This window comes from Vitis vinifera, chromosome 13, assembly GCF_030704535.1.
Source record: "Vitis vinifera cultivar Pinot Noir 40024 chromosome 13, ASM3070453v1".
Lineage (NCBI taxonomy): Eukaryota > Viridiplantae > Streptophyta > Magnoliopsida > Vitales > Vitaceae > Vitis > Vitis vinifera.
This window is the reverse complement of record NC_081817.1, coordinates 2,812,304-2,838,684: the sequence shown is the minus strand read 5'-3', so window position 1 is coordinate 2,838,684 and position 26,381 is coordinate 2,812,304. Positions and strand designations below refer to the sequence as shown.

Genomic DNA, 26,381 nt, shown 5'->3' with positions numbered 1-26,381 from the left:
TTTACACAAACCCTTTAATCAGTGCTAGAAGAATGTTTTACTAGCTATCACTAGAAAATCATAGATCACAATGAATGTATTTATTTTCAAAACCAAACAATAGCATTGGAAATACGGATTGTGAAATCAGAATTAGTCTTGTTATGTGCTTAGAGGATATCCAGATCAAACTTCCCATTAAATTTGTGGGGGTCGAACTGCTTGCTAGGTTAAGGGATACTAACGTCCCTTGAATAATTTTATTTATTTATTTATTGAATGATAAGTTTACTTCTATTATATTTAATATCTCTTATAATTCAAGATTTCGAATGAAAGACAAAAATTACATATACCCGCAATTAAAAGAGTAAAAAGAGTTTTTATTATTGCAATATTTCAATCTTCTTTTTGATTAGTGAATTCTTATCATATTGATGGTTGAAAAACGTTAAGATTTTTGTTTATTTTCTTTATTACTGTTCGTGTGTGTGATTGCCTTAACAAATGCAACCCCCCTTCCATGATTTCCCAATCTCTTACTCCGCAATACCATACAGCCAAACACACCCACAAAAATAATTGAGAAAAAGGATTCCTACCTATCAAAGCTGGTATATATGCACTTAGGACACTTAATGGTCCAAGCAACTTGGGCAGCAGGACGTTTTCAGAAATATATTATTCGACTGTTATGGTAGTCCATAGGTGGACTATATGGGCCTTTTGATTTACAAGATGGGCTTTTTGGGCCCACCAAGCGTGAGAATGATGTATGGATGATGGTTTTTAGTGGCAAATAATGCAATTCAGCGTTGTGTCCCTTTAAGACTCCATTGAGAAGAGTCATTGCCCAAAAAAGGTGAAAACCCTAAAGCTGATCATGGATGGATACAAGTCAAGTCATGCATGATGGTACACCAGGGGTCATGCGAAGTATTCTGTATGGTTGTGATCAAACAGGTTTGACCCACCCAAGTGTGGAACCCTTTGGTGCTTTCACTAGATGGGCAAGTTGATAACTTTTCAAAGAGTAAATTGAAGTGGGAAAGGAAGAAAGAAGAATCATCTTTGGGTCTGTTGAAAGCAATGGGCCCGTTTGGAAGTGTTTGTTGGGCCCATGGCCCACCTTCTATCCTGTCACCCCATAACATAATGCTCTCAGACAAAAGGCAAGGCCGCTTTGATTTAATTCACTGAATGGGTGGAAACACGGAGCTTTCTTTTTGCTTTTATGGGTTGGGACCCATGTGTGGGTTGGGCCTGAGACATTATCTGTCCAATGGTGATATTTTATTCGTCCTTTTGTCACCTTTTTTCTGAGTGATCCAAATATATCAATGTCAAATATGACCCCCACAATGGAAATTCTAAGCAAACCAATGGGCTTCAGGCCAAGGAAAACTTTTCAGGCCCATTGTAGAAACAATTCTTTCAATGAAAGATCCATTCCCATCAATCTATTCCGCCAACCTATTCTTCCCATAGGAACCTCGAAGGAAAAAGAATAATATACATATCAACCCTGCCCATATTCTAAATATTTTCTACATTTTTGACCCAAAGCCAAAAGAGAGTGGCTGGAAATGGGCTACCCAAATCATGGGCCAGTGTTGATCATCCATATTGAAAGAGACCTCCTTAAACATACTATTTTATTGGGCCCAAGACAACGACCCAATTAGTTAACAAATGCTTCATCGCCTACCATGATACCTACCATATCACATTGCTTGCCATGGTCGACTGGAATCCGGCAGCCTCACTGTATGATACTCCGGCCGGTGACCCAATACATGTCCAGACGATATCACGGTGGTCCGACAAAGCGGGCAATTGGAGTGGGAACAGAGCCACATATCGATACAAGGCACATGAAATGAGTGCAAACACTTGGGTAAAATCCGAATCGCCTCACCATCCTTGAACTCACACAAGCATACAACACAAGTAGCATTTACCAAGCCAATATCTTTGGTGTAGTGGAAAGAAGGAATGAGGTTTGTGATTGAATCATCTGAGCTGTTGACACTCCCGGGACTCACCATCCATCTCTGACTTGTACTACTGCTACTCTCCCTTGGGCTGCACCAATGTGCCACAATACAGTGGTACGTTAATAGCACGGCGATGGCTAGAACGATGCCGATGACCGCCACAGGGAGCGGAGAGAGGCCGAAGATGTGGGTGGTGGTGCCATCCATTAATCTTGCGGTGATGGGTATAGACTACAGTTTGATATGGGAATTTGAGGACATGGAACATATAAAATGTGTGTGACTATTAAAAATGAAGAATGGTATTGAAGTATATTGTTTGTCTTCTGCTAAGCATTGGAATCTCACCATAGAATAGGGGAGGATAAGCTTCAATAATTTAATTGGCATTGGGTTTTTTTAACAATATGAGTTGATTAAAATCAAACATTAAGATCATCGAATCAAAGTGGCATTTCATGTATTTGTTTGGTCCTCATTAAGTAATACTTAAGGGCCGAGGAGATGAAGGGGGGGCCATGCCAGTATTCCTAACAGTGCAAGGAAGGATGTAAACCAAAGGACCAATGTGAAAGGAATTCGTCATATCATATTTTGTATGCATCACTTGACGCCATCGTAGTGTACCTAGCTGGGCTCTAAACAAGAACCTTTTCAATTCCTTTGAGAGATCTTACTAATCATGCATACAATGTCAATTCTACTAAGAGGTGCACACACTTGAAAGTAATCAATACCTAGTTTTGTATACCCATTTAATATCAATAGCCTTAAAATTAGGAAGATTAGTAAGCTCCCCCATGTATTATTATTTTCAATTTTATGATTTTCTTCATCAATAACTTTAATACAATAATCATCACAAGCAACTTCTTTATAAGTCAATGAATTGCAATTTGTAAATAAAACAAAATTCATCAATTCTTCGGTTGTTATATTATTGTCATCTCCAGCTATATGATGTTGAAAGCGTCCAGATAAAACACACTGACACTATAGACATAATTGGATCGTAGTTGATGATTCTTCTGAACATAGGATTATAGCTGGTGCACTAGTACTAGGTTGCACATTTAGTCTTCACTTTGCTCTTCAAGATTAATTCAAACATTTAGTAATATTCTTTTTTAATTACAAGATCAATCCCGTATTATTTGTTTATTAAAAATCATATCATGATTAATAATAACATTGTTACTTTGTGGATTGTATAATTTATACCCATTTGTCACTACATTTCTCATCTTGATCATGAAGTTTCCTTCATAATAAATTCAAACATGAAGATATGTTATGTAACCAAACACCACTACAAGGAAAAAGATATATGGTGACATTTATAATAAGTCACTATAAACATAGGGTGTCACTACAACATAGCGTCACCTTATCCACTGACACCATAGAGGGTATCAATTGGTGACATATTTGGAAGCGACACCAAAGCAGATAAATGGTGACACATTCAGAAGAGACACCATATATTTTTAGTGATGCTTAATTTGATATAGAGTTGTATGAGATATATAAGGTGTCATATTAAATGCATCGTCTTTGAGTTATGGTGTCATGTTAAATGTATCACCTTTAATTTATGGTGTCACATCATTGTAAATGATTATGGAAGATATGGTTGTTTTTTGTTGATTAGTTTGTAGATTTTTGTAATGCTTATTAATAAATAAGACTAACCTATGTAAATTGTCCATAAATATAATAATCATATTACATTTAACTTATATTTTCATAATGCTTATGAATTAATTTGTAACATATTACATCATCCAATAATATTTGTATATCAAATGTTCACAAAATGATAGTACATCAAACACATCAAACCCACCAAAACTAAAAAAGAAAAGTGAATACACATTAAAACATGATTTAGAAATGTTAAGCTTCCCAACATTCATGTATACTTGCATTTCATATGCATAAAACCGGCTAACCATAAAATGACACAAGAGTTGCATCCAAAAACCCAAAATTCTCAATTCCAAATAAAGTAACATTTATGTCCTATAATGTATGACATAAGAATCATATCTAAAAACCTAAATCTTGTTGCCTCTTTCTCCTTTCTTTTTATTCTTCATATTGTCCTCCCAAGAGTGTATACCTGCATTTCATAGTTTAATGAGTTTTAGAGTTCTTATTGAAAATAAAAATGTGATGTTATAAACAATAAACAAATCTAAGTACTAATGTTTTCTTTTTCTTTTTCCTTTTTCTCATTTTGGTATAAAAATAGTTCGTAAAGAATAAGTAATGTTATACAATATCAATGGAAAATTCAATCATATAACAACTAAGGGACTTACCATGAATGATCACGATACATCAATGTGATTCATGATTAGTTATAACACAAAAGTAATCTATTTTTCTCTAATTTCATCAAATTCTACTTGAGAATATGTTTTATTTGTCATCAAACTGAAATCAAATGAGAATAACATTAATATCACAATAATTGAAAGTATGAAATTATGTACAATTCATTAAACGAGTAAAACCTTTGATGCAATAACTGTAAAATCAACAATTATTTCTTTAATGAATCTCATAACAAAGTAGTCATATTTGAACTCAGTATTATTTTTTTACTATTAAATTATTTTTAAACAAAATAACAATTATTAATATATTGGTTCATTTTTAAATACTTTCATAAGAATATATTTTAACTACAAGTTATTTTAATTTATCAAAAGATTTTTAGGAAATGAGCTATTATCCATTTATTATTTTCTTATTTTTCAAAAAATATTTTCAGTCATTTCATACACGTTTTCAACTACTAAAATTATTATTTTTATAGAATAAACAAAGAAGCATACACTTCTCCTCCACTCACTAAGTCAACCATTACAATCACCATAATATTTTATTCACCTACCAATATCTCATTCCATTTAGATAACTCTCTCAACAAAATCATTTCTACAATACTTTTTACTCTCCTATGATATTGAATATTTTATTCCATTTAGGTGACTCTCAACACAAAGAAAAGTAGGAATGTCTTCTTAGGTTAACTAAACAAAGACTTTTTTTTTTACTTTACAATATGTATAAAAAAAACAATTATTTATTACAAGGAATGTGGTAGAAAGGTCATTTCATTTTTAAAGAATTTCTTAAACATTTACAAAAAATAGAATCTAACAATTTTATTTCTAAAAAAATTGATCAATTCAAAAAAGAAAGAAGAATGTTATTTTTTAAGAAAAGTTAATAAACCACTTTATTCTTGAATTATCTAAACAAAACTTACTAAAAAATATTTTATCCCAAATTTATTTTCAAAACTTTCTTATTGAAAAATATCTCATATATAAATTATTTTATTATATAGAGAAATTCTTATTTTATTCCCTTTTTAGAGAAAAATTCACTTGTTTATTAAATATCAAAGAAGTCTATTTTTATGTCTATTATATATATATAAATTCTCTTATTTTCATACAAGAAATTTCCATTTATGCCTAAAATACTTTTAGAAAAATCATTGCCAACAAAATTTTATTTTTAAAATTATTTTCAACATTCTTATTTAAAAAAATTATCATTGGATTATTTTCAAAAAGGACAGTCCTAAAAAAATTAACCATTTATAACCCAATTTAAACTAAAAAATTATCCCCGATATTATTTTATATTCCTAAATTATTTTCAAACAAAATAACAATTATTAATATTTTGATTCATTTTTAAATACTTTCACAAAAATATATTTTAACCACATATTATTTTAATTTATCAAAATAATTTTAGGAAATGAGTTATTTTCCATTTATTACTATCCTATTTTTCAAAACATATTTTGAGACATTTCATTCACATTTTAAAATTTCAAATACTAAAATTATTGTTTTTATAAAACAACAAAGCATGTAAATTTCAACTACTAAAATTATTGTTTTTATAGAATAAACAAAGCAACATACACTTATCTTTCATTTACTAATTCAACTATTACAATCACCCCAATATTTTGTTCACCTACCAATAATTCATTCCATGTAGGTGACTCTAAAAAAAAAAAGTCATATTTATAATACCCTTTACGACTCTGATATCCAATATTCTATTCTATTTAGGTGACTCAATACAAAGAAAGTGGGAATGTTTTCTTAGGTTAACCGAAGAAAACCCTAAATAACTTAAGTGCTTTTGGATTAATTGAGTATCATCTTGTAGTATATGTCAATCTCTATTGTTAGACTTCACCAAAAAGCTCCTGACACGGTGGAAAAAAGTATCAAATATAGTCAAGTCTTCAATAAAATACTATTTCATGCGAAAAATTACTACAAACTAGTGTATCTCTCATTCTCAATTAGACAAAATTTTTAAAAATAATTCATTTTTCTTGTTTTCATTTGTTTTGGGGCTTATTAGCAATGAAACAAAAAATATGTTAGAATGTTAAACCTAGTTTTTACTTCCCTGGAACTCGATAAAAAACACCATTTACAAAACCCACACCATAGATATACTAAATCAAGAGATATAAAACAATTATACTAACAAAGTTTTTTGCATTAATAAAAAAAAAATGAAGATGGTAGATAAGAGATTTTGACTTACCCGAGATTTTACGAAGCAAAGAATATCAATTATGGGTGTGCTGACCATGGGTGTGAGAAGAAGGAGAAGAAAACGATGGTTAGGGTTAAGCAATAAGATCTTTTATATTAGTTAATGTATATATGGAAACAATGGACTTTTCATAAATTGTTCCTACTCACTATTTTTAAAAAGGGCCCATTGAGTTATAAAATTTAAAACTTTTTATTTCATATGGTGTCACTTCCAAAAAATGACACCGTAAATATGAAATTAGCATCATCTAACTATCCTAATTGAAGATTTTTTATATGATGTGTCACCTTTATAAATTTTAAGTTCAATGGTGTCATTATTTTAAATGCGACACCATAAATAGTGACATCATATATTATTTTTGTAGTAGTGCACCCTTAGGTGATTAATGTGAGGCTTCCTATGGCTACTTGGTTCTTAGGTGGTCTTTTCATGAACAATTTTAACAGGCCACCTAAAATTTTTCCATACTATTGTTTTTAGGGTACTTCTCATCATATCCATAATTATACTATTTTTTCTTTATAATTTTATTTTATTATAGAATGTACCTTGGAGTCAATTAATTTGCTTTGAAAAATAAATGCAAGTCTTCCTTAAAATCATCAATAAAGGTAATAAAAAAACTCAAGATCCCATTTGGGGACTTCCATTGAACATAGATCTTAATAAATCAACTTGAGAGACTTTCTTGTTCCCCATGATTTTTCTGTAGGAAAAAGTTTTTTCAAAGTTCATTTAGAGAATTAATTAATAAAAGGCAACCCAAAAACTATCTTCTTAGTATCAATTAATTTTAGACATCTAAAATTTAAATACCCAAAGCATAAGTGTCATAACCAATTCTTATCATTAATTAACGAAATATAAATTCCTATAAATATTGTTTAACAAAAATAAACGATTTTATGTCATTTTTATCTTTACTATTAACCTTTTCTTATCATCACTAATATATATATATATATATATATATATATATATATATATATATATATATATATATATATATATATATAGATTTTGTACCCTATTTTTTAAAGTTGCTTCACACTTGATAGATTTTGATGAAGATTTGGAACATATGATATAATAGAGACAAAATTTTATGACCTATCCTTTAATTTGATGGAACTCTTGTCTTTACCCTTAACTAACATTATTGTATAATTCCCAAACTTTATCTTTGAATTAAAAATTTCATCTTATCTTTCCTACCATACATATGATTACCAACATAAAAAAACCATGTACTTTTATTTTCTTTTTTGGTAAAATTGTATGCCAATAATAAGGTCTTTGAATTTTCACCTTTATCTTTATAACATTAGTCTGAAATTTTATTCCATTCGGTTTTTTAACTCTACATTCAAACTTATAATTATCAATTTTTTTTCAATTATGATATTGAATTTAAGATTTGTTATTTCACCAAGTTAAAGTATTATCACTTTCTCCTTTTTAGCCTAATATTAAATTCCCACACTTTCATTATGCGAGTTCTAACCTTTCTTACTTGATTTAAAATTATCTTAGAGCTCTATCTTCTTGTTCTTTTTTAAGATTTAATTAACTTTACAATATGGGATCTTTTATCCAAGCATTATTGATCATGAGCTTGCAAGGAACCAATCAATTCATCCAATTAAAGACATGTGTTGAGATATTTTGATTCTTCAATTGTTTCCACCTTGTACTCAAATCATATGGTTAAGGTTCAAAGAATTTTCCTCTAAAACTTGGAGATCTAAAATGTCATTTTTCCTATTAGATCTCATGTAATTGACTAGAGCTAATATCCATGAAAAATAATCAAAAGCTCTTTGGTTTTCTCCTTCTGAAGAATTTCAAATGGTCTTCTTAGAGTCTAATAAGAATCAAACTTAAAGTTTTCAAATCTTTAAAAAACTATTTACTCAAAATATTAATAAAACAATTCTAATAACGGAAACCCAACTTTGGTTGAACCAGAAATACTCCATTGTTGCCATGCACCATACATCATACAGAAGAAGATTATGCAGCAATATTGTTAGTAGACGAAATTCGCAAATCCTGCTGCGTCTCTAAAAACATAAGCGATGAAGGCAAGCGGCACAAGGGGCAATTCATGTGAGAATTGAGCCACATATCGATGCATGGAACATGAAAAGAGTGCATGCAATGAGGCAAAGTACGTAGCTCCTCACCCTCTTCAAACTCAGACAAGCACACTACACACATTCTATCATCTCCCACCAACTCCATATCCTTCTCATACTTACGCACCGTCGTGATCTCAACGCATCCGGCCGGTGTCGCCCCATCTTCATATGTCAATGGCCGGTCCAGCTGCTGTGGCCCAGTAGGAGCTGCAGTGGAAGTTATGGACCTGTTGCACCAAGCGGAGACATGATAGATTGTGAAGACGAGAGCTGCGGATGCAGCTCCGGCTAGAAGAAAGAACAAGTCAGGGAGATCCTCCGCCATGATATATAGCTGCAGAGAAATTGGGAATGGTTGAATTGTAGGGAAGAGGGTGATGATAATTGATTAATGTGATGTATTAACCAGTCATGGCGATGATTGCAAGAATCATTTCCATTGTCTCATGTGAAGTAATTAATATATTTATATGTAGTTGGAGACAACTATGTTTGATCTTATCATGCTTAGACCTTAAAGGCCTGATCATCACTGCCTTTTGGGGTCCCATTAGTTCTGATTTCTTACAAAAATGACTACCTAATTTATTCAAGTATATATTCATGGCTCCTTTTATTAGGGTTTTCGGCTCATTTGATTTGTTCACATCTAGATGTAATTAATTAACATACTAAGATCATATGATTTTGAGTACCCAACTTGAACATAATTCTATTTAATTTATATGATTTTTTAATTAACATTTAAATTTAATTTAAATAGTAATGCAATAATTAATTTTAAATAATACTTAATTTTTTATTTGTGGATTAATGATACATAACAAAGTTAATAGCATAGTATCTTTTTCTTTTATCATCTTTTCTCTATATGTAATATAATGCAATTGAATTCTTGAGATCAAACTTTTGTAAGGATGTGTTTGATGCATGATATGAATGGAGGTGAATATAACAAGTAAAAAAAAAAATTCAAAATCTTGATAAAAGAGGGTTTTGATTTTCGTAAAAATAAAATTTTTAATTTCTATGTACGTATTATAATTTCTAATAATTAATGATGAATTAGAAATTCATTATCATTCTTTTTCCTAACATTTTGCTCTAAATATCATGGCAAATCTTATGTATAAAGGGGAAATTCAATTAAGCCATTACAATTTTTCTCCCCTATACTTCAAACCCATGAATTTTAACAAACATGTGATCACATATCAATCATAAACCATGGAAATTGAGAAGTCCAAAAAAAAAATAAAATAAAGAGGATTAGAATTGTGGGGCACCAATTCACCCATATATATATACATCATAGCCTTCGAGATTGGACAACAACATCCGTTAACCCACCGGAACTTGACTCCGGTAAACCATGCTGTAACAGCGGCGAGGGTGTGGCGTTGGAACGGCACAAGGGGCAGTTGGTGTGAGAATAGAGCCACATATCGATGCAAGCTACATGAAAGGAGTGCATGCACTCAGGCAAAGTACGCAGCTCCTCTCCCTCTTCAAACTCAGACAAACACACCGCACAAACCCCATCATCATTCCCCGCTAGCTCCATCCCCTTATGGTACTTATGCGCCGGGATCATGAGAAGAGCCGCGGAGTTGTCGACGCTGCTCGGCGTCTGATCTGCTCGTTGGTACATGAGTTGCTGCAGCCGCTCTCGATCGCTTCTCTGGCGTCCCCTGTTGCGGCAGGAAACGACGACGCAGTGGTAGACTGTGACCACCACAGCGGCGGATGCGACGCCGGCGAGAATAACTGCGAATTTGGAGAGGATGGGGTTGTTGGGGTTGTCTTCCGCCATGTATGTTCAAGACTTATTGAGGATGGTTGAAGTAGAAAAGAGGGTGATCGGAGGGTATAGCGGTGGCGATGACTGCGAGATTGGGCGTCGTCTTATGTGCAGTTGGGTTATAGCTGCAGACAAGCGGATGGTGTTAGAGAAAATGGCCAGGGCCTTGTGTATTATTGGCTAGGTTTGAGCATTGAAGACTCTAGCTAGTCTTATACATATCAAAATTTTGGACATTTCTTGAATGAATTGCTATGTATCTTCTATATATCTGTTGGTGCAAGGCCATTTTTGTTGTAGCTTTATCAACACAACTCAAAATACAAACTTAGATTGAGTGCATTTTTATTTTTCCTATAAAAAATAAATATTCTTTTCAATTATGTTTTTAAATTTTATAAATATTAAAGGGTAAATTATAAAAAGTCTTTGGCCCTTCAACTTTTCTTGAGCAATATCAAACCTAAATTATGTTCAAATTAATATTTAATTGATCATTTTATTACGACTTTTTGTTAGAAATTAATAGAGTCATCAAAAATAATTTTATATTTACTTTTAAATTTTAAAAATAAAAATAAAAATTTGTAAGTATAACACATTTTGTCTAAATTAAGGATGTGCTTGATAAATCAATTTATTGACTTAGTATGATTTAATAATTTAATTTAAGCTATTAAAAATATTAAATATGTTTGATAAAATGACTTATTATAACTTAAAGTTAAAACTGAATTTGATAATCAATTTAATTATTTAATATAATTTAATTAAGCATAATTTAACTTAAAATCACTTTAAATATTAAGCCTCAACTAAATATTAAATTTTATAGCATGCTTCCTCCTTTTAATTATACTTGTGTCATCATCATGTAGAACAACTTGGCCAATCCAATGCAAAACAAATTGTGTACATGTCAACTTCCTTGTGCATATGATGTTAGGGAAAGTTAATTTTTATCCTAATTAATTTAAAGATTAGTATTCATTTATTATTAGTTTAACTTATTATTAATATTAGTTTGAATTAAAGTAGAAGATAGATTTATTCTTTTAATTTTAGTTAATCGAGGTTTATCATTTAAAATGTTATTTATATATAAATATTCATCACTCATCAATGAGAAATGTATGTTTATATTTTCTCAATCTTCTTGTTATACTATATAGTATCGAAGGACTAAGCTTTTAGGCCTCTAAATCCTCAACTACTCAATCTACTTCTTTTAAAATCATTCTTACCAATCACTATTTTTCCTATCAATCACCTTTGTTTCTGTCTACCAATCTCTCTTCACCTAACAAACCCTAGCCTCCACATCCATGGCTAACATTAAAACCAATGTCGTTATCATTCAAAACATCAACACACCTTACCCTGCTATTATCACCATTAATGTTGCCACTTAAACTCACGTCAACAAAGTATTTTAAGTGAAAACTACAATTTCAATTTCTTGTCATTGGCTATGATCTACTTGGCTATATTAACGACACCAAGCACTCCCCACCTGTTACCATTATTGTTAATGGTGTTACCTTAAAAAACCTAACCTTCTCTTTTTGGATTCATTAAGATCAATTTATTATCAATGATATCATCGACTCTCTTTCTTCGACTATTATGTTGTTTATTGTTAGGGCTACCACCTTTCATGAGGCATGAACCCTTCTCAGCGACACATATGTTACACCATCTCATGGTTGCATTAAACAAGTGAAAATTCATCTCAAAAACTCTACTGTGTTCTTCTCAAAGTGTTATTGAATTTTTCAATATATTAAAGCTTGTGCTAATGAACTTGCTATCCTTGGAGCACTATGGATGAAAAAGATCTCACCATGAAAATCCTTGATGGTCTTGGTGATAAATACAAAGAACTTGTCCAGGCTATGCAAGCTTGTGAAACTTTGGTCACACTTACATAATTGCATAGTTTATAATATCTTTGTTCGATTTAAGGCCATAGTGGAAAAACATTTTGATTTCAAAATAATTATCCTATATTATGATAATGACAATGAATATCAAGGACTTGCCTTCTTTTTGGGTCTCTATGGTATCTCCCACCACACTTCCCCACTTCACATATCAGAGCATAATGAGTGTTTTGAGCTTCGTCATCGAGACATTGTCGAAATAGGGCTCTCATTACTTTCTCATGCTTCACTTTCGCTTCAATAATGGTCTCATGCATTTGCTACCATTGTCTATCTTATAATTGTATATCCACTCATACATTAATTCTTTCATCTCCCTATACACAACTCTTTGGCACCTCTCAAAACTATTCCAAACTTCAAGTCTTTGGTTGCATATGTTATCTTGGCTTTGGCCCTATTGCATTCACAAAGTAGACTTTTGCTTAAATCTGTATGTTTTCTTAGGCTACTCTCTCGCTCAAAGTACTTATGTGTGTCTAGATCATTTTACCTCTAAAATTTGTCTCTCATCATGTAAAGTTTGTCAAGTCATTGGTTCCCTTCTATTCTCTTCAAAGTTCTTTGCTTCCTACTCTCACCTACCCCTATTATCACCCCTTCTATTATTCATACGCAATGATCCAACACACTACGCTATGATCACTTCCCTTCTCATGGCTACAATCCAACCTACCACGCCCACTCTACTCGCCACATTATCAACCAATCCTAGTGACCTCACCACCTACTCTACAACTTTCACTACGTTCCCCACAATGTTTCCCCCACACCCGACGTCTTTGTCATCCCCTTACTTGACCTTTCTACCAACTTATCATAACCCAAAAATCTCAACCCACTATCCCCTCCCTCTAATACCACCACATGACCATCCAAGTCAAAGATAATACACATAAACCCATTTAAAACTAAATCTCTCAACTCAAGTTCCCCTTACCATAAACCTAGAACCAACCATTATGACCTAAGCCCTCAATGATCCAAAATGGCATAGGGCCATGTTTGAGGAGCATGATGCCTTTGTTTAGAATGGAACATGGGAGTTAGTTACATTTGTACTCACACACAATCTTGTTGGGTGCAAATAGATTTTTCGAACTAAGTGACATTTTGATGGTTCTATTGATAGGTATAGAGCTCGCTTAGTTGTAAAAAGATTTCATCAACAATCAGAAGTCAACTACCATGATAAAAAGATTCCAATGGCCAAGCCTACCACTTTGTGTCTAGTTCACATTATTATTATTAGTCATGGTTGGTTTCTACATCAATTGAATGTCAACCACGTGTTTCTCCAAGGCCATATTATGGAAGACATGTACATGGCTCAACCACTAGGCTTTGTTGATCCAAATTATCTATCTCATGTGTGTGAGCTTTGTAAGACTATCTATGACCTTAAAAAGGCATCACATACTTGTACATGACGTAGATGCATTAGGAGTAAAGAGGAAAATATCGGTTTTCCTAATATATCCCAATATATCTATAAAATTAAATTACCTATATATATATATATAGGTAATTTAATTTTATAGATATATTGGGATATATTAGGAAAGCTTGATGGATATTTTGATACAAAATATCTGTGAGAGAAAATTGATCAAAACTTTTGAAAATGTTTAAAAAAAAAAAAAACTCTAAAACATGATTAAAAAAAAGGTAATAATATACATATTAAAGTTATTTTTATTGCAAAACTTAAAAACACAAAAATATCAAGAAACATTGGTGGGAATTTGGAGAAAAAAAATATCAAAATTGATCAAAACTCATAAAATTATAGTAAAAACTAAAAATAAAATAAAATTACATAAGAATAAATAATACACGTAATGAAATTATTTTATTGAAAAAATTGATATAGATTTAATATAATTTGTAATATTCAATAATAGTGTACATAAAATTTAAAATATATTTAATATCAACATTACGATCTATTAATATTCAAAATATAAAGGAAATTATGATGCTTCTTATAATTTGAATAATTTTTAAATGGAATAAGAAAATAAAATAATTAAAATTATTTTACTTATTAATATTTTATTTTAGTATTTTCATAAGTCTAGGAGCAAAAATATTATATATTTCATTTATATATATTGACATATTTACCAAAGAGTAAAATAGCCATGTTGGTAGGATCTTCTTAATTACTTGCACATAGGATACTTAGATTTGAGTCTAAATGCCCTTTTTTCCCTTAAATTTTCAATTTTCCTTGTGTTGACCACGTTGATTGCTCCAAAAATATCGCAATATTATGATAATTTCGTTGAAATATCTTTAAAATATAGTATCACGAAAGTTTCATTATTAATTAGGAGTTGCACTGAAGATCCGTTGAGTTTCTTACAAGTTGATAAATTGTCCATAGTTAGTTCATGGACTTAGGCAATCTATTTGCTGAGGTTGTAGTGCATTACCTCCTAATTGGAGGGATGACTTGTCTTGATCATCAAGATAAGTTACCAATGCACTAGCGTATATGGTTACATATTGGACAAGATTTATGGTGTATCATGACATTAGCTATCAAGAAGTCATGATTCACCAAGTTATTATGTCATAAGGACACTCAACTTTGAGAGAATATTGAGTTATTGTTGAGATCTTTTAGTGGCTTTGACCTATGAATGAGACCCTAAGTCGGTCATATATTCTCTACGAATTGGGTTAGTACTATTGATTAAGGTATGTAACAATAAGTATTCTTAAGATAGACATGCACTATGATATCTTATAAGATTAAAACAGTGTGCCCCCTTGATTGATCCTAAGAACATGTGATTATGAACTTTGTGGCGTTGTAGTAATTCCCTTAATAGAATTTGGCAAAGGTTTTTCATAAGTTAGAGTATGTCATTTGATTATATAATAAAAGGATTTGAGAATTAAGGATTGTAGAAGTAATATTGAAATGTTTATAGCATTTACCTAGTTAAATTACAAATACCAGTTCATGAGAAGTCTATATTCAATGGATAATAAGTCATGGATCTTAGGAATTGATTAAATTAGAGTTAATTAATTTTTATCTTGATGTAATAACATAAGATACTGAAGTGCAATTAATTTTCTTTAGTGGATTGTTGAGTCAACTTCAAAATTGAATCCTGAGGGAGCCAATATTTTCTTATGGGTCCCTACAGTCTTGCTCGAGCTCACGATATTTGTTGGCACAAAGGTTTAAGGAAAATTGAAGATTTAATTGTATTTGTGCATAAGAACATTTTGGTAAAAGCGCAAGATTGCACAAAAACTTATAATTATTTATTTTGAGGCTTTATGAAGAATTAATCATTTATGTATATAAAGGCATTTTGGTGAAAACGCAAAGTTACACAAGATTTAATAATTAATTGTTAAGAGTTTTGTTTAGATTGGATTAATTAATTAATTGTAGTTTAATTAGCTAGACTAATTAATTAATTAGGATTCAATAAGCTACTTTAAATGATCAAGCCCAAGTTAAGCCAAAGTCACTCGAGCCTATGAGAGAGTCTATATAAACTTCATGAGTTTTAAGGTTAGACTCCAATTTTTTTAATCTTTTAGATTACACTTGGTTAGCATAATAAGATATAATATATATATATACTAATATATCATAACTCATATGATAGGATATCATTTCCAATGTGATATAATATTTTTGGATATTATATCCAATGTACATGATATTCTAGGATACCATGTTCAATGAAATATGCTATATCATGTTTATATTTAGTTTAATGAATAGTGAATTACTAATAGTAGAAAGCCGTTATTTCTCACGTGAAGTAAGAATAGAGTAAAGACCTTCTCTAAGGTTGCTATTACAACCAAGGAACAGAGTAAATGTTTGAGCCTTGAAGAAAGAAAAAAAAAATGAAATGAAATATGTATCATTTTTCGATGTTCAATATTTGTTTAAAATAACAATTATATTGCATTCTAATATTTGCTATAAAAAAAAATTTGAAAATTTTCTTATGGTTTAGTATTATTTAGAAATTGTTCAATAATTTAAAATTTAGTAAATAATTTTTTATTAACAATATTCATGATTAAAATATTTAAAATTTATAAAAAAAAAATTATATCATGTTATTCAACTTATAAAAATAATTTATATATTTAAATAATACATATATAAGTATTATTGTATAATATATTTTTTTAAAAAAAATTAAATTCTTCTTTTTTTAATCAAAATTTTTTAATTTTCAAAATAAGTAATATAAAAATAATAATTAATAAAAATTAAATAAATTTATTATACATAGGATATATATATATATATGGTATCTCATGTAGTTTAGCATGTTTAATTGAACATAATATATAAATAAATAATAGGATGATTTGTCATATTCTATTACTAACTAAAAATGAGATAAGACATATTATCATATTTCTTATCATATCTCATATTATATCCGATTAACCAAACATGGGAGAAGATATATTATCATCTTTCTTATCTTTATCTCATGTTATATTTGATCAACTAAATATAATCTTAAGTTACATTTGATCTTAAGCTATGTTTGATTAGCATGATAGGATATGATGCAATAATGATATCTTAGGATATTACTTCCGGGATATGATATCCTTAGATATTATATTTTATGAATATAAAATCTTATGATAGTACATGCAATTAAATATGTTATATTAATATTTTAGTTTGTAAAATAAATAAAAATGTGTAATATTTATTTTAAATAAAAATTATATTGCATTTAAATATTTACTATTAAAAAAAATATAAAATGTCTCTTATGTTTAACAATTAAAATTCATGATTAACATATTTAAAAATTTATAAATATATAATTTTTATTATATTATTCAAATATATATATATATATATATATTAGTATTATTTTAAAATATATTTTATAAATATTTTTTTAGTTCTTCTTTCTTAACTACAAATTCAATTTTTAATCAAAATTTTTTATTTTGTAAAACAAGTGATATAAATAATATAAATAAATAAATATATCATAAGTAGGATATGTATATTTTATATCTTAAAATAAGATTGACATATCTCATATAGAAGGGATATAAAAAAAAATGATAGATACTATATTTCATAATTAGTTGAATATAAGATAAGATAAATGACGAGATAACTTATCTTATCTTATTACCAATCAAGATAAGGATATGTTATCAATTTTCTTATCTCATGTTATATTTAGCTAATCAAATATGGTCTTAAAGAGTTGGTCTTCCAAAAACCTAGCCTTTCATCTCTCTCTCTCTCTTAAGAAGTGTGTAGCCGCCTTGCATAAGTTTCATGAATCGAAGGAGTCTTCAGGTTGAAGATCGCAAGGTTTTGAGACATCTTCTATAGAAAAGAATTTGGGTTTGAGAATATTTAAACCTCAGGTATGGTTTCTAACATGCCATATGACACCAAAGGTTTTATTTTTTAATCACTTTCATTATGTCTAGAATCCTAGATATATGCATTCTAAAGCTCAAAGAAGTATGATATCCCACATTGGCTAGAAAAAATAAATGACACTATTTATAGGTTTCTCTTAGTTATATATACATATTTTAAAACCATGAGGGTTTATTGAGCAAAGAGTGAGCAATGTTTACATGAGCGTTCAATTATTGAACTTGACCACCCAATCCTCTCCTTTTCCCCTCTTTTTTTCTTGTTTACCAAAATTGGACTAGTATAAAATTTACATTCTTTGTATGAATTTATTTTTATATTATTACATTAATATGAGGACCAAAAATTTTAGTGGCATAATAATAGCTTGTAAAGCCATTTCCTTTAAAACATGATTCATTTAGATGTTGTAAACATATACTTTTGGTTTTACTATTTTAAAAAATATAATTGTAATTTAATGTTTTAATTAAGAAAGAAAAATATTTTTATGATTTTGAATGTTTATAAGAAGGGTAAGGGTATAGCAATTTTATTGATTTGTAAGGAAAAATAAATATGGCAAGGATGAGAGTTGATTTTTAATTTAAAAGCCATGAAAAAATTATTTTAAAAAATAAAAATAATTTCCATGTGCAGATATTAAATCAAGCATGAGCTTAAATGATTGGTACACCTACTTCAATCCTTGATCAAAAGAGAATGGGACAAAGGGGATGTAGAGTGGCCACATTTTTCTTTCTTTTAGTATTTTTTTTCCTAATCATAAAAGAAGAGGTGGGCAAATGAGAACTCTCCAAACCCAATAAGAAATGTAAATTACTATTTCAACAAATCCAATCAATCTTAACACAATCCAACTTTTTATTCAATTCCAATCCCAAATCCAATCAATCTAAACACAATCCAATTTTTTATTCAAATCCAATCTTAGAGAAGTAATATTGACATCTCATCACTAATCTTTACATTATCATTACAAAGAAACTAGCTCACTTTAATTTGATTTGATGCCATTATCATACCATAGGATTATTATAATTTCCATTCATGTCGTGTAGGTACAAAATAAGAAATATTTTATTAAAAGCATAGGAAAATGCCCATATTTAAAAAATAATTTCATATGTAGAAAAGTTGCTAATATAAATTTATTTTATCCCAAAAATCTCATTCTCTCTCTCTCTCTCTTTCTTACTTCACATCATGGGACTTTGAGGTAGGTAGTATTATTACTTTAATACAAGATATCTAAACCTAATTTAATTTTTTTTACTTCATAAGCATATCTCTCTCTCTCTTACTTCACATCATGGGACTTTGAGGCAGGTGGTATTATTACTTTAATACAAGACATCTAAATCTAATTTAAGCTTTTTACTTTATAAGCATGTTTTTGTAGAAAAAGTCCAATAGTTAATTGATATTATAATCAAATTAGGTTATAATTTTATTGGCATACTCCATGATTGATATTTATTTAGAAGTATATTTGTGTAGTTACATAGGAGGACATTAGTTTCTTTTTCCTAAACAACATGGTGGTTACCTTATCCTATCAAAAGAATAGAAAAATTGTTTTAACTATAAATACCTTATCCTATCAAAACAACATGGTGGTTGTTTACATTATTCTACCTCAATTTAACTATTTTTTTTAGTGAGTTAAGGCTAAGGAGAATCAACTAAAGTTAAACCATGACCTCATCCCATTTGGGTCAATGCATACTTCACATTCCATGAATTCATGACCCATATAAAGCAAAATAATAAAACCAAATATCTCAATCTTATACCCACTTTCTAAGCTAAAAATAGGCCATTGATAACCCAATCATTGTTCTCAATATGAAGAATACTTGCACATTTCATAGCTAAAATCCTAGCATTTGGCTCCTATTTGATGACACCCTTCTCATTAATATTACATATTCCAACCCCACTAAAAGAAAAAAATTTAAAAATTAGAAAACCCCATATGATCTAAAATATTTTTTTTATAAAAAAAAATAAAATAAAATAAACCACTAATAGAAAGGGAGGCAGCCCAGTCAGACATAAAACACCTGAGCTCTAATAATCAAAGGGGCAAATGGGGCATGTTTGGTTAAAAAAATAGAGAGAAATGGGCATGTGATGAGGTACTAGTGGGCATATTAAATTAAAACCCTTAAAGTCCAATTTATATGTCATTTATGTATTGAATGGTTCCAACTTCCAATGGGTTTGTGCTTTTGGTGGCCCTTAATAGTTTGGTTTTTCTTGCAGACAATTATCTGCTTGTTTGAATTGTGCATTTCCTAATAGGCTTTGCATTTATTGGTCACTAGATGAAGAATGATGCATGAGAGGCAATGTGCATATATAAGCAAAACTTTAGTAAGATAATTGAGAATATGCAACTGCAACATGAACCCTATCTCCATAATGGAGGAAAGAGACAGAGAGGCTATCAAGGCTACCCCATTACAAAATCTTATCATGGGTTTTTTTTTCACTTTTGTTTTTTTAATATTTAGGACATTATATTATATTATATTATATTATATTATATTATATATATATTAGGACATTTTTTTCTTTTAAATTGAGAACTTTGTATAGAAAATAATTATTATTATTATTATTATTTGGATAGAAAAAAATGTTAAATTAATAATTTTTAAAATTTTTATTATTGTAAAGTATTTGGAAATATGTTAAATTATTATTTTATTATTAAATTATTACTTTTTAAATATCTTTAAAATATAATTATCCTTTTTTTTAAGGAGAATCATCTCATTACTAATTTTAAGATGTTTTTAGTATGTAGAAACAATACCTAACATCAATAAAAATAAACATCACCATTATGAAAAATAACATATTAGGATTTGTTTGGTAATTATTTTAAAAAATAATTCTAAAAAATAGTTTTTTAGAACAATTTTTAAAAACTGTCATATTTTTATAGAATAAAAGTTTATTTGAAAATTTCGAGTATTTTTAAATACGTTTTAAAAACAATTTTTATATCTAGTGTGTTATTTTAATTATTCTACATGCTTGTAAAATTATTTCTTAAAACAGTTCTCAAAAAACAAGTAAAAATAATAGAAAATATTTAAAAAATGTTTTCTGAAAACAATATTTTTTTTGTTCTTAAGAACAAAAAATAGAAAATTGTTTTTAATTGTCAAATGTATTTTTTTTATGTTTTTTTAGTTCTAGATAACAGAAAACTATTTTCAAAAATATTTTCCAAACAGACTCTTAATTTATATTTTGCTTATAAGATAAAGATTCATTTAAAAACTCAATTTGAACACATTATTATTTTTGTGATTTAAGTTAATTTGCAATAGGATTTACAAGTTTTTAATGATTTAAAATAAAAAATATGTATAATTACAAATTAAGAAATTAAATAATACATCTACTCTCAAAATTATTTGTGATTTATAATCCATATTTCTCAAGCAAAATCTTACATAAATTCACTAAAGTTTAAATCTTCATATGTTAATGTTTCAAGTAAATCTTTCATGTGAAACATCTAACGTTAATTTTTTGGTCATGAACTAATAAAAATATTTCACATCAATTAGATAACAAAAATGAAAAATTCTTAATCGTTGCTCTGATATATTCTCTTGTTGAACTAATTTTTTTTTTCTTTTTTATTATTTTCCTTCATTCTAACTCATTGACAGATAAGTAACATTTGAGTCTTTTGCTTATAAACATTATGTTATTAAAGTTCGATTCTACATATACAAATGTTTTTACATGAATCTTTCATCTAAAACACGTAACATTAATTATTCTATAAAAAATTAATAATAAAATACTATACAAAAAAGTAATATAAATAAATATTGACGGTTTTATGTTACATGTCACTGTCAAATAAACTTTTCTTTTCTTATATTATTTTCTCTTTTATCCATTATTTTTTAGCACGAACTTTATCATTTATTTATCGATATAATATGTTAACTAAAACTTACATTACTGTTTATTTATCAATGCAACCTATTAATCGAAACTTGCAGTCTTAACTTTTCTTATCTATTTCATCTTTTATTGATATCTTATAAACACCGATATTGTTTTTTGTTCATTGGATTAGTTTAACAAGTGAGATGACTGTTATTAATCATTTCTTTTTTATTAATTTTTAATAAAAAAATTAATTTAATCATCAAATTCAATATAGTTTCACTGTCTATTTCTATCCCCTATTATCCTTAATTAAAGAGTAAAACACATAAATAATTTAAGTCATGCCTAAATAGAGTACAAACTAACATCGTTGGTGTCGAAAAAAGATTTTTCTGAACTCCTAAGAACCTTAATCAATTGTCCCAATTCGAAAAATCTCAGCAAAAGAGAAAATGTACTCCCAACGTCTATTTTTTTAGGGCAATGGCCAAAACTTTTTTTTTTTTTTTAAATAATTTTTTTATATATATGATTGAGGTCCACACTCCACTTTGATGTGGTAAGAAAAACATGGCTCTCCACATGATGTGGTAGACGCCTCTCTTGACCTCTCTCTCTTTCCCTCTTAGCAGCCGTAACCGTTACTTAACGCCGTGAGGACTAGGAGCGACGGTGTTAACTGGTGTAGGTCGGTTCCTAGAAACTCCGTCCGCTTTGCACCGTGTCTTTAAACAGAGCCGTTCAGTCTCTTTCTCTCTCTAGAAATGGGGATCGCTTCTCTGTTCATCTTGATTCAAAGCCCTAACGGGTAATCTTCTAGTATCTCTTTTAATTGTTTTTATCGCTTTTTTTTTTTTTTGGGCACTCTTTTTTTTGTTTTGCTTTTTAGGCTTATTTTGTGCTGTTTGGTTGCTGAGAAATCTTGGGAAAAAGGAGGGAATCTTCTTGGGTTTTCTGGGATTTTTGGGGCTTCTTTTCTTTTCTATAACTCCTCGGCAACCAAGCGGATGGTGGTAAATTTGATCGTTTGAATCTGTGCTTCTTTCCTCTGTTTGGACAATTTTTTTGGGGATTCTAGGGTTTGTGGACTTTGTGGGTGGCTTTGGCTTATCCATCGTTTGGTTGATGAGGTAGGAAAAGGAAAGGAAGGTTTTGAATCTTGGGTTTTGTTTACGTTTGGGTTATTTCATTGTTTGGGTTACAAGGAAATTTTTATTTTTGTTATGAATTGCACTCAGCTTGGCTGTTTACTCCGGATAAATTCAAAAATTTTGTTTTCAGTCCTTTTCCTCAGTGGTCTCAGCAACCAAAAAGAGGGCTTTAGGATTTTCCAGGACTTGGTATATCTGTGTTTGTGTGTGGTTCAGTTTGATTAGGGAAGTTTAATTTTTTTTCACCATGTTGACGTGATCCCCTTGGTGCTTTCAGGACGGTGTTGCCATATGGATGTTAGTTTCAGTTTTGGGTATTCTTTCAATTGATTGATGGGTCATTGCAATTTCTTCCTCTTCGTGGTTGGATGTCTGCGGGTTTAATCTATGAAGGTGTTTCTCTGGTACTTGTTTTGCTTTGCTGATTGATAGATGAATCTGCAATTTTCGGGTTTTGTATCATGAAAGGTGAGTGAGGTGCCTTTGTCGGTGTTGGTGGAATTTGAACTTCCACTCTACAGAGACGAGGAAAGGAAAAACTCCAAAAAATTAGAAGAAAAAATGGGAGAAGCTCTGCTCACAACCCTGTCCATGGAGAATCACCCATGCACACTGTTATCCATGGATTCAGGTGCCTTTGCTCATGATGACTTGGAGAGAGAGATGAATAGGCAGGTCATCCTTTCAGGGCCACCAGATATTAATCTTCCATTGTCGGCTGAGCCTAGCCCACCTCCTCAATTATGGAATGATTCTTGTGACATCTTGGATGTCGGTCTTGGCCCTCAAGTTTATGAGACTGAGGCAATCACCAATCTGCCAAAAGTTGGAAGGAAATGCTCCAAACGGCTCGATAGTATTTGGGGTGCCTGGTTTTTCTTCAGTTTCTACTTCAAGCCTGTCTTTAATGAGAAATCAAAGTCTAAGATCACCAGGGACTGTAATGGGATTTCTGGTTATGATAAATCGGACTTGGAGCATGAAGTTTTCTTGGTTCAGCATGATATGGAGAACATGTATATGTGGGTTTTCAAGGAAAGGCCTGAAAATGCACTGGGTAAAATGCAGCTGAGGAGTTATATGAATGGGCACTCTCGCCTGGGGGAGCGCCCATTTCCCTTTAGTGTGGACAAAGGCTTTGTACGATCTCACAGGATGCAGAGGAAGCACTACCGGGGTCTCTCTAACCCCCAGTGTATTCATGGGATTGAAGTTGTCCGCTCACCCAATCTCATGGGTCTTGATGAGGAAGACCGGAAGAGGTGGAAGGAGCTTACAGGCCGAGATATAAGCTTCTCGATCCCTCTAGAAGCAAGTGATTTTAGTTCGTGGAGGAACCTTCCAAACACAGAGTTTGAGCTTGAGCGTGCCCCTCCTCTGTTGAAGAATCATACAAATCCACACCCAAGAAAATTGCTTAATGGTACTAGTTTGAATTTGTCAACACAGCCATCAAACCATGTCAATGGTGATGTGTTGGACCTTTCACCAGTCTGTAATAAAAGGAGGAAGGATTTCTTCCCACATGGAAATGATGATGATTGCTGTTTACCTAATAATGCTATGGAAATCCACCCAATTGAACCACACTGGTCAAAGGAGTTTAGTGGGGTTATGAGGAATGTATATGGGCCAGTTACAGCTGCAAAAACTATATATGAGGATGATGAAGGGTTCTTGATTATCATCAGTTTGCCTTTCGCAGATCTTGAGAGGGTGAAAGTTACTTGGAGGAACACTCCTTCACATGGGATCGTAAAGATATCTTGTGTAAGTACAGTTTGCATGCCATTCATTAAGAGACATAATAGGACATTCAAGCTAACAGACCCAACACCAGAGCACTGCCCTCCTGGGGACTTCATTAGGGAAATCCCCCTTCCAACCCGCATTCCAGAGGACGCCAAACTAGAAGCATATCGTGATGAAACAGGAACTATGCTTGAGATTGTCGTGCCCAAACAACGAGTAGGACCAGAAGAGCATGAGGTCCGGGTATGCCTTCGTCCTCTCCTTGGAGTGAAAGAGCATATGTTGACATGAAAGAGGCATTAGTCTGAAAGGTGTAAGGGTGGTTACAGTGGTTGGTGCTTCATTATTTACTGACCTTATTCCATAAATGAAATCTGCAGTTTACTGATTATATTTGTGTTTTTTTTTCTTCTTATTTTACTTCTATACTTTTCCCTTTGTGATGCAATTTTCCCCCCTTTCATAGACTAGTAGATCATATTTGATCACTCGAGAAGTGATCAAAAGTATGTAGATCACCATAGACCTACCAACCTATGTATCCTTTCTAACTTCTGTATGTGCTGATTACCTTGGTGCTTGTTCCAATGCATCTGGTTTCCTTGAATAGTTTCTAAATTATGAAGTTAGGTCTAGATTTACTATCATTGTCTATGTTTGAACCGTTCTTCTGTTTTGATATTTGATTATTAGTATCATTCTTTGGTTCTCTGGGCTTAGGAGATATCTGTTGTTTGATTTCCTTTAATAAATCGTGCAGCAGTAATGATACGGATTGACTGCTAATGATAATACCAGTATAATTGTGGATAAATGTCATTTGGGAATTCAAAATTTATTTGTTGGGCATCTGTTGCTAGACTTGTTTAGCTAGATGAATTATATTTCATATTTGATCATAGTATTCCACATCACTGCCTTGGTGCTCTACATCCCTGCCCTGTCATGTGTCCCTGGAAAGCAAAATGCATTCATGCCATCAAGTATAGCAATAGACAAGCTGAACCTGTTAATTTGTTACATTTGTGGGTTTCATTTTGGAGTAGGGTTTATAATTCTGGAGTGGGAGTGGAAATTGGATGCTGTTGTAAGCTACGAGGAATATGGATGATTGTGTTTTGGTTTATGTTTGCAGTTAACACAACAATGAACAGAGCCTGGTATGAAAATTATTCTGTCCATTTTCATTCTCTTAGGGTTGTTACTAATCATCAATGTAGCCACTTGGGAACATCCTTTATTTGGATGAGCAAACCATTTTAGTAGGGTGGGTTTAGTTTTGTGGGCTGTATTGGACTCTTTTAAATCACTCAAATCAGAGCTGTGAGATCCTCCTATAGCCGATAAGCGGCTCATCATTCTATGATGGAGTTAGGACCCTGTGTACAGAATTAAGCATCATTCTATTGAGAGAAAAGAGACGCGTAGAGAGGGATGAGGAGGGCAATGAAAGTGCTTGTCAAGGTGGGTGTTGGGGATGAAACAGTTTACTGCAGCAATAGCAGAGAAAGCTAACAGTGGAGAATGGTGAATTTTAAACCTCAGTTATGGGAATTCCAGATTGTACTGAATGGCAGACGACCCTAATTTTCACCAACCTCTTTTCCCCCTTCCTGATGCTGATATGAAGTTGGAGGATTGCCATGCTTTCAAA

The 26,381-nt window shown here is 30.9% G+C and overlaps 3 protein-coding genes and 2 long non-coding RNA genes across 6 annotated transcripts; 2 read left to right on the top strand and 3 right to left on the bottom strand.

Annotated features, from left to right (window-relative positions):
• Positions 1-1,414: 1,414 nt before the first annotated feature.
• Positions 1,415-2,289, top strand: LOC132254951 (uncharacterized). The gene is made up of 2 exons (XR_009467423.1): positions 1,415-1,876; positions 1,963-2,289. It is a non-coding gene; the product is annotated as an uncharacterized LOC132254951 (long non-coding RNA).
• Positions 2,290-3,828: 1,539 nt separating this feature from the next.
• On the bottom strand, positions 3,829-6,951 carry LOC132254953 (uncharacterized). Its single transcript, XR_009467426.1, has 2 exons — positions 6,573-6,951; positions 3,829-4,098 (listed from the first exon to the last, which is right to left on the bottom strand). It is a non-coding gene; the product is annotated as an uncharacterized LOC132254953 (long non-coding RNA).
• A 1,652-nt stretch (positions 6,952-8,603) lies between these two features.
• On the bottom strand, positions 8,604-9,056 carry LOC104881167 (RING-H2 finger protein ATL52-like). The gene has a single exon (XM_010660371.1). The coding sequence runs from the start codon at positions 9,054-9,056 to the stop codon at positions 8,604-8,606; it is 453 nt and encodes a 150-aa protein (XP_010658673.1).
• A 923-nt stretch (positions 9,057-9,979) lies between these two features.
• On the bottom strand, positions 9,980-10,845 carry LOC104881140 (RING-H2 finger protein ATL52-like). Its single transcript, XM_010660283.3, has one exon. It carries the CDS (start codon positions 10,542-10,544, stop codon positions 10,041-10,043), a length of 504 nt encoding a protein of 167 aa, XP_010658585.1. The 5' UTR covers positions 10,545-10,845; the 3' UTR covers positions 9,980-10,040.
• An 11,521-nt stretch (positions 10,846-22,366) lies between these two features.
• LOC100247953 (uncharacterized) lies at positions 22,367-25,374 on the top strand. 2 transcript variants are annotated; one of them, XM_002283737.5, is made up of 2 exons: positions 22,367-22,632; positions 23,253-25,374. In XM_002283737.5, the coding sequence occupies exon 2, from the start codon at positions 23,537-23,539 to the stop codon at positions 25,016-25,018; it is 1,482 nt and encodes a 493-aa protein (XP_002283773.1). In that variant the 5' UTR covers positions 22,367-22,632; positions 23,253-23,536; the 3' UTR covers positions 25,019-25,374. The 2 variants fall into 2 exon arrangements, with proteins under 2 accessions (XP_002283773.1, XP_003633477.1); XM_003633429.4 differs by having other exon boundaries at positions 22,367-22,954.
• The last annotated feature ends 1,007 nt before the right edge of the window (positions 25,375-26,381 follow it).

Bases quoted from the DNA above. Each gene is read 5' to 3' on its own strand.
- LOC100247953 (XM_002283737.5), top strand. From the start codon at position 23,537: ATGGGAGAAGCTCTGCTCACAACCCTGTCCATGGAGAATCACCCATGC.
- LOC104881140 (XM_010660283.3), bottom strand. From the start codon at position 10,544: ATGGCGGAAGACAACCCCAACAACCCCATCCTCTCCAAATTCGCAGTT.
- LOC104881167 (XM_010660371.1), bottom strand. From the start codon at position 9,056: ATGGCGGAGGATCTCCCTGACTTGTTCTTTCTTCTAGCCGGAGCTGCA.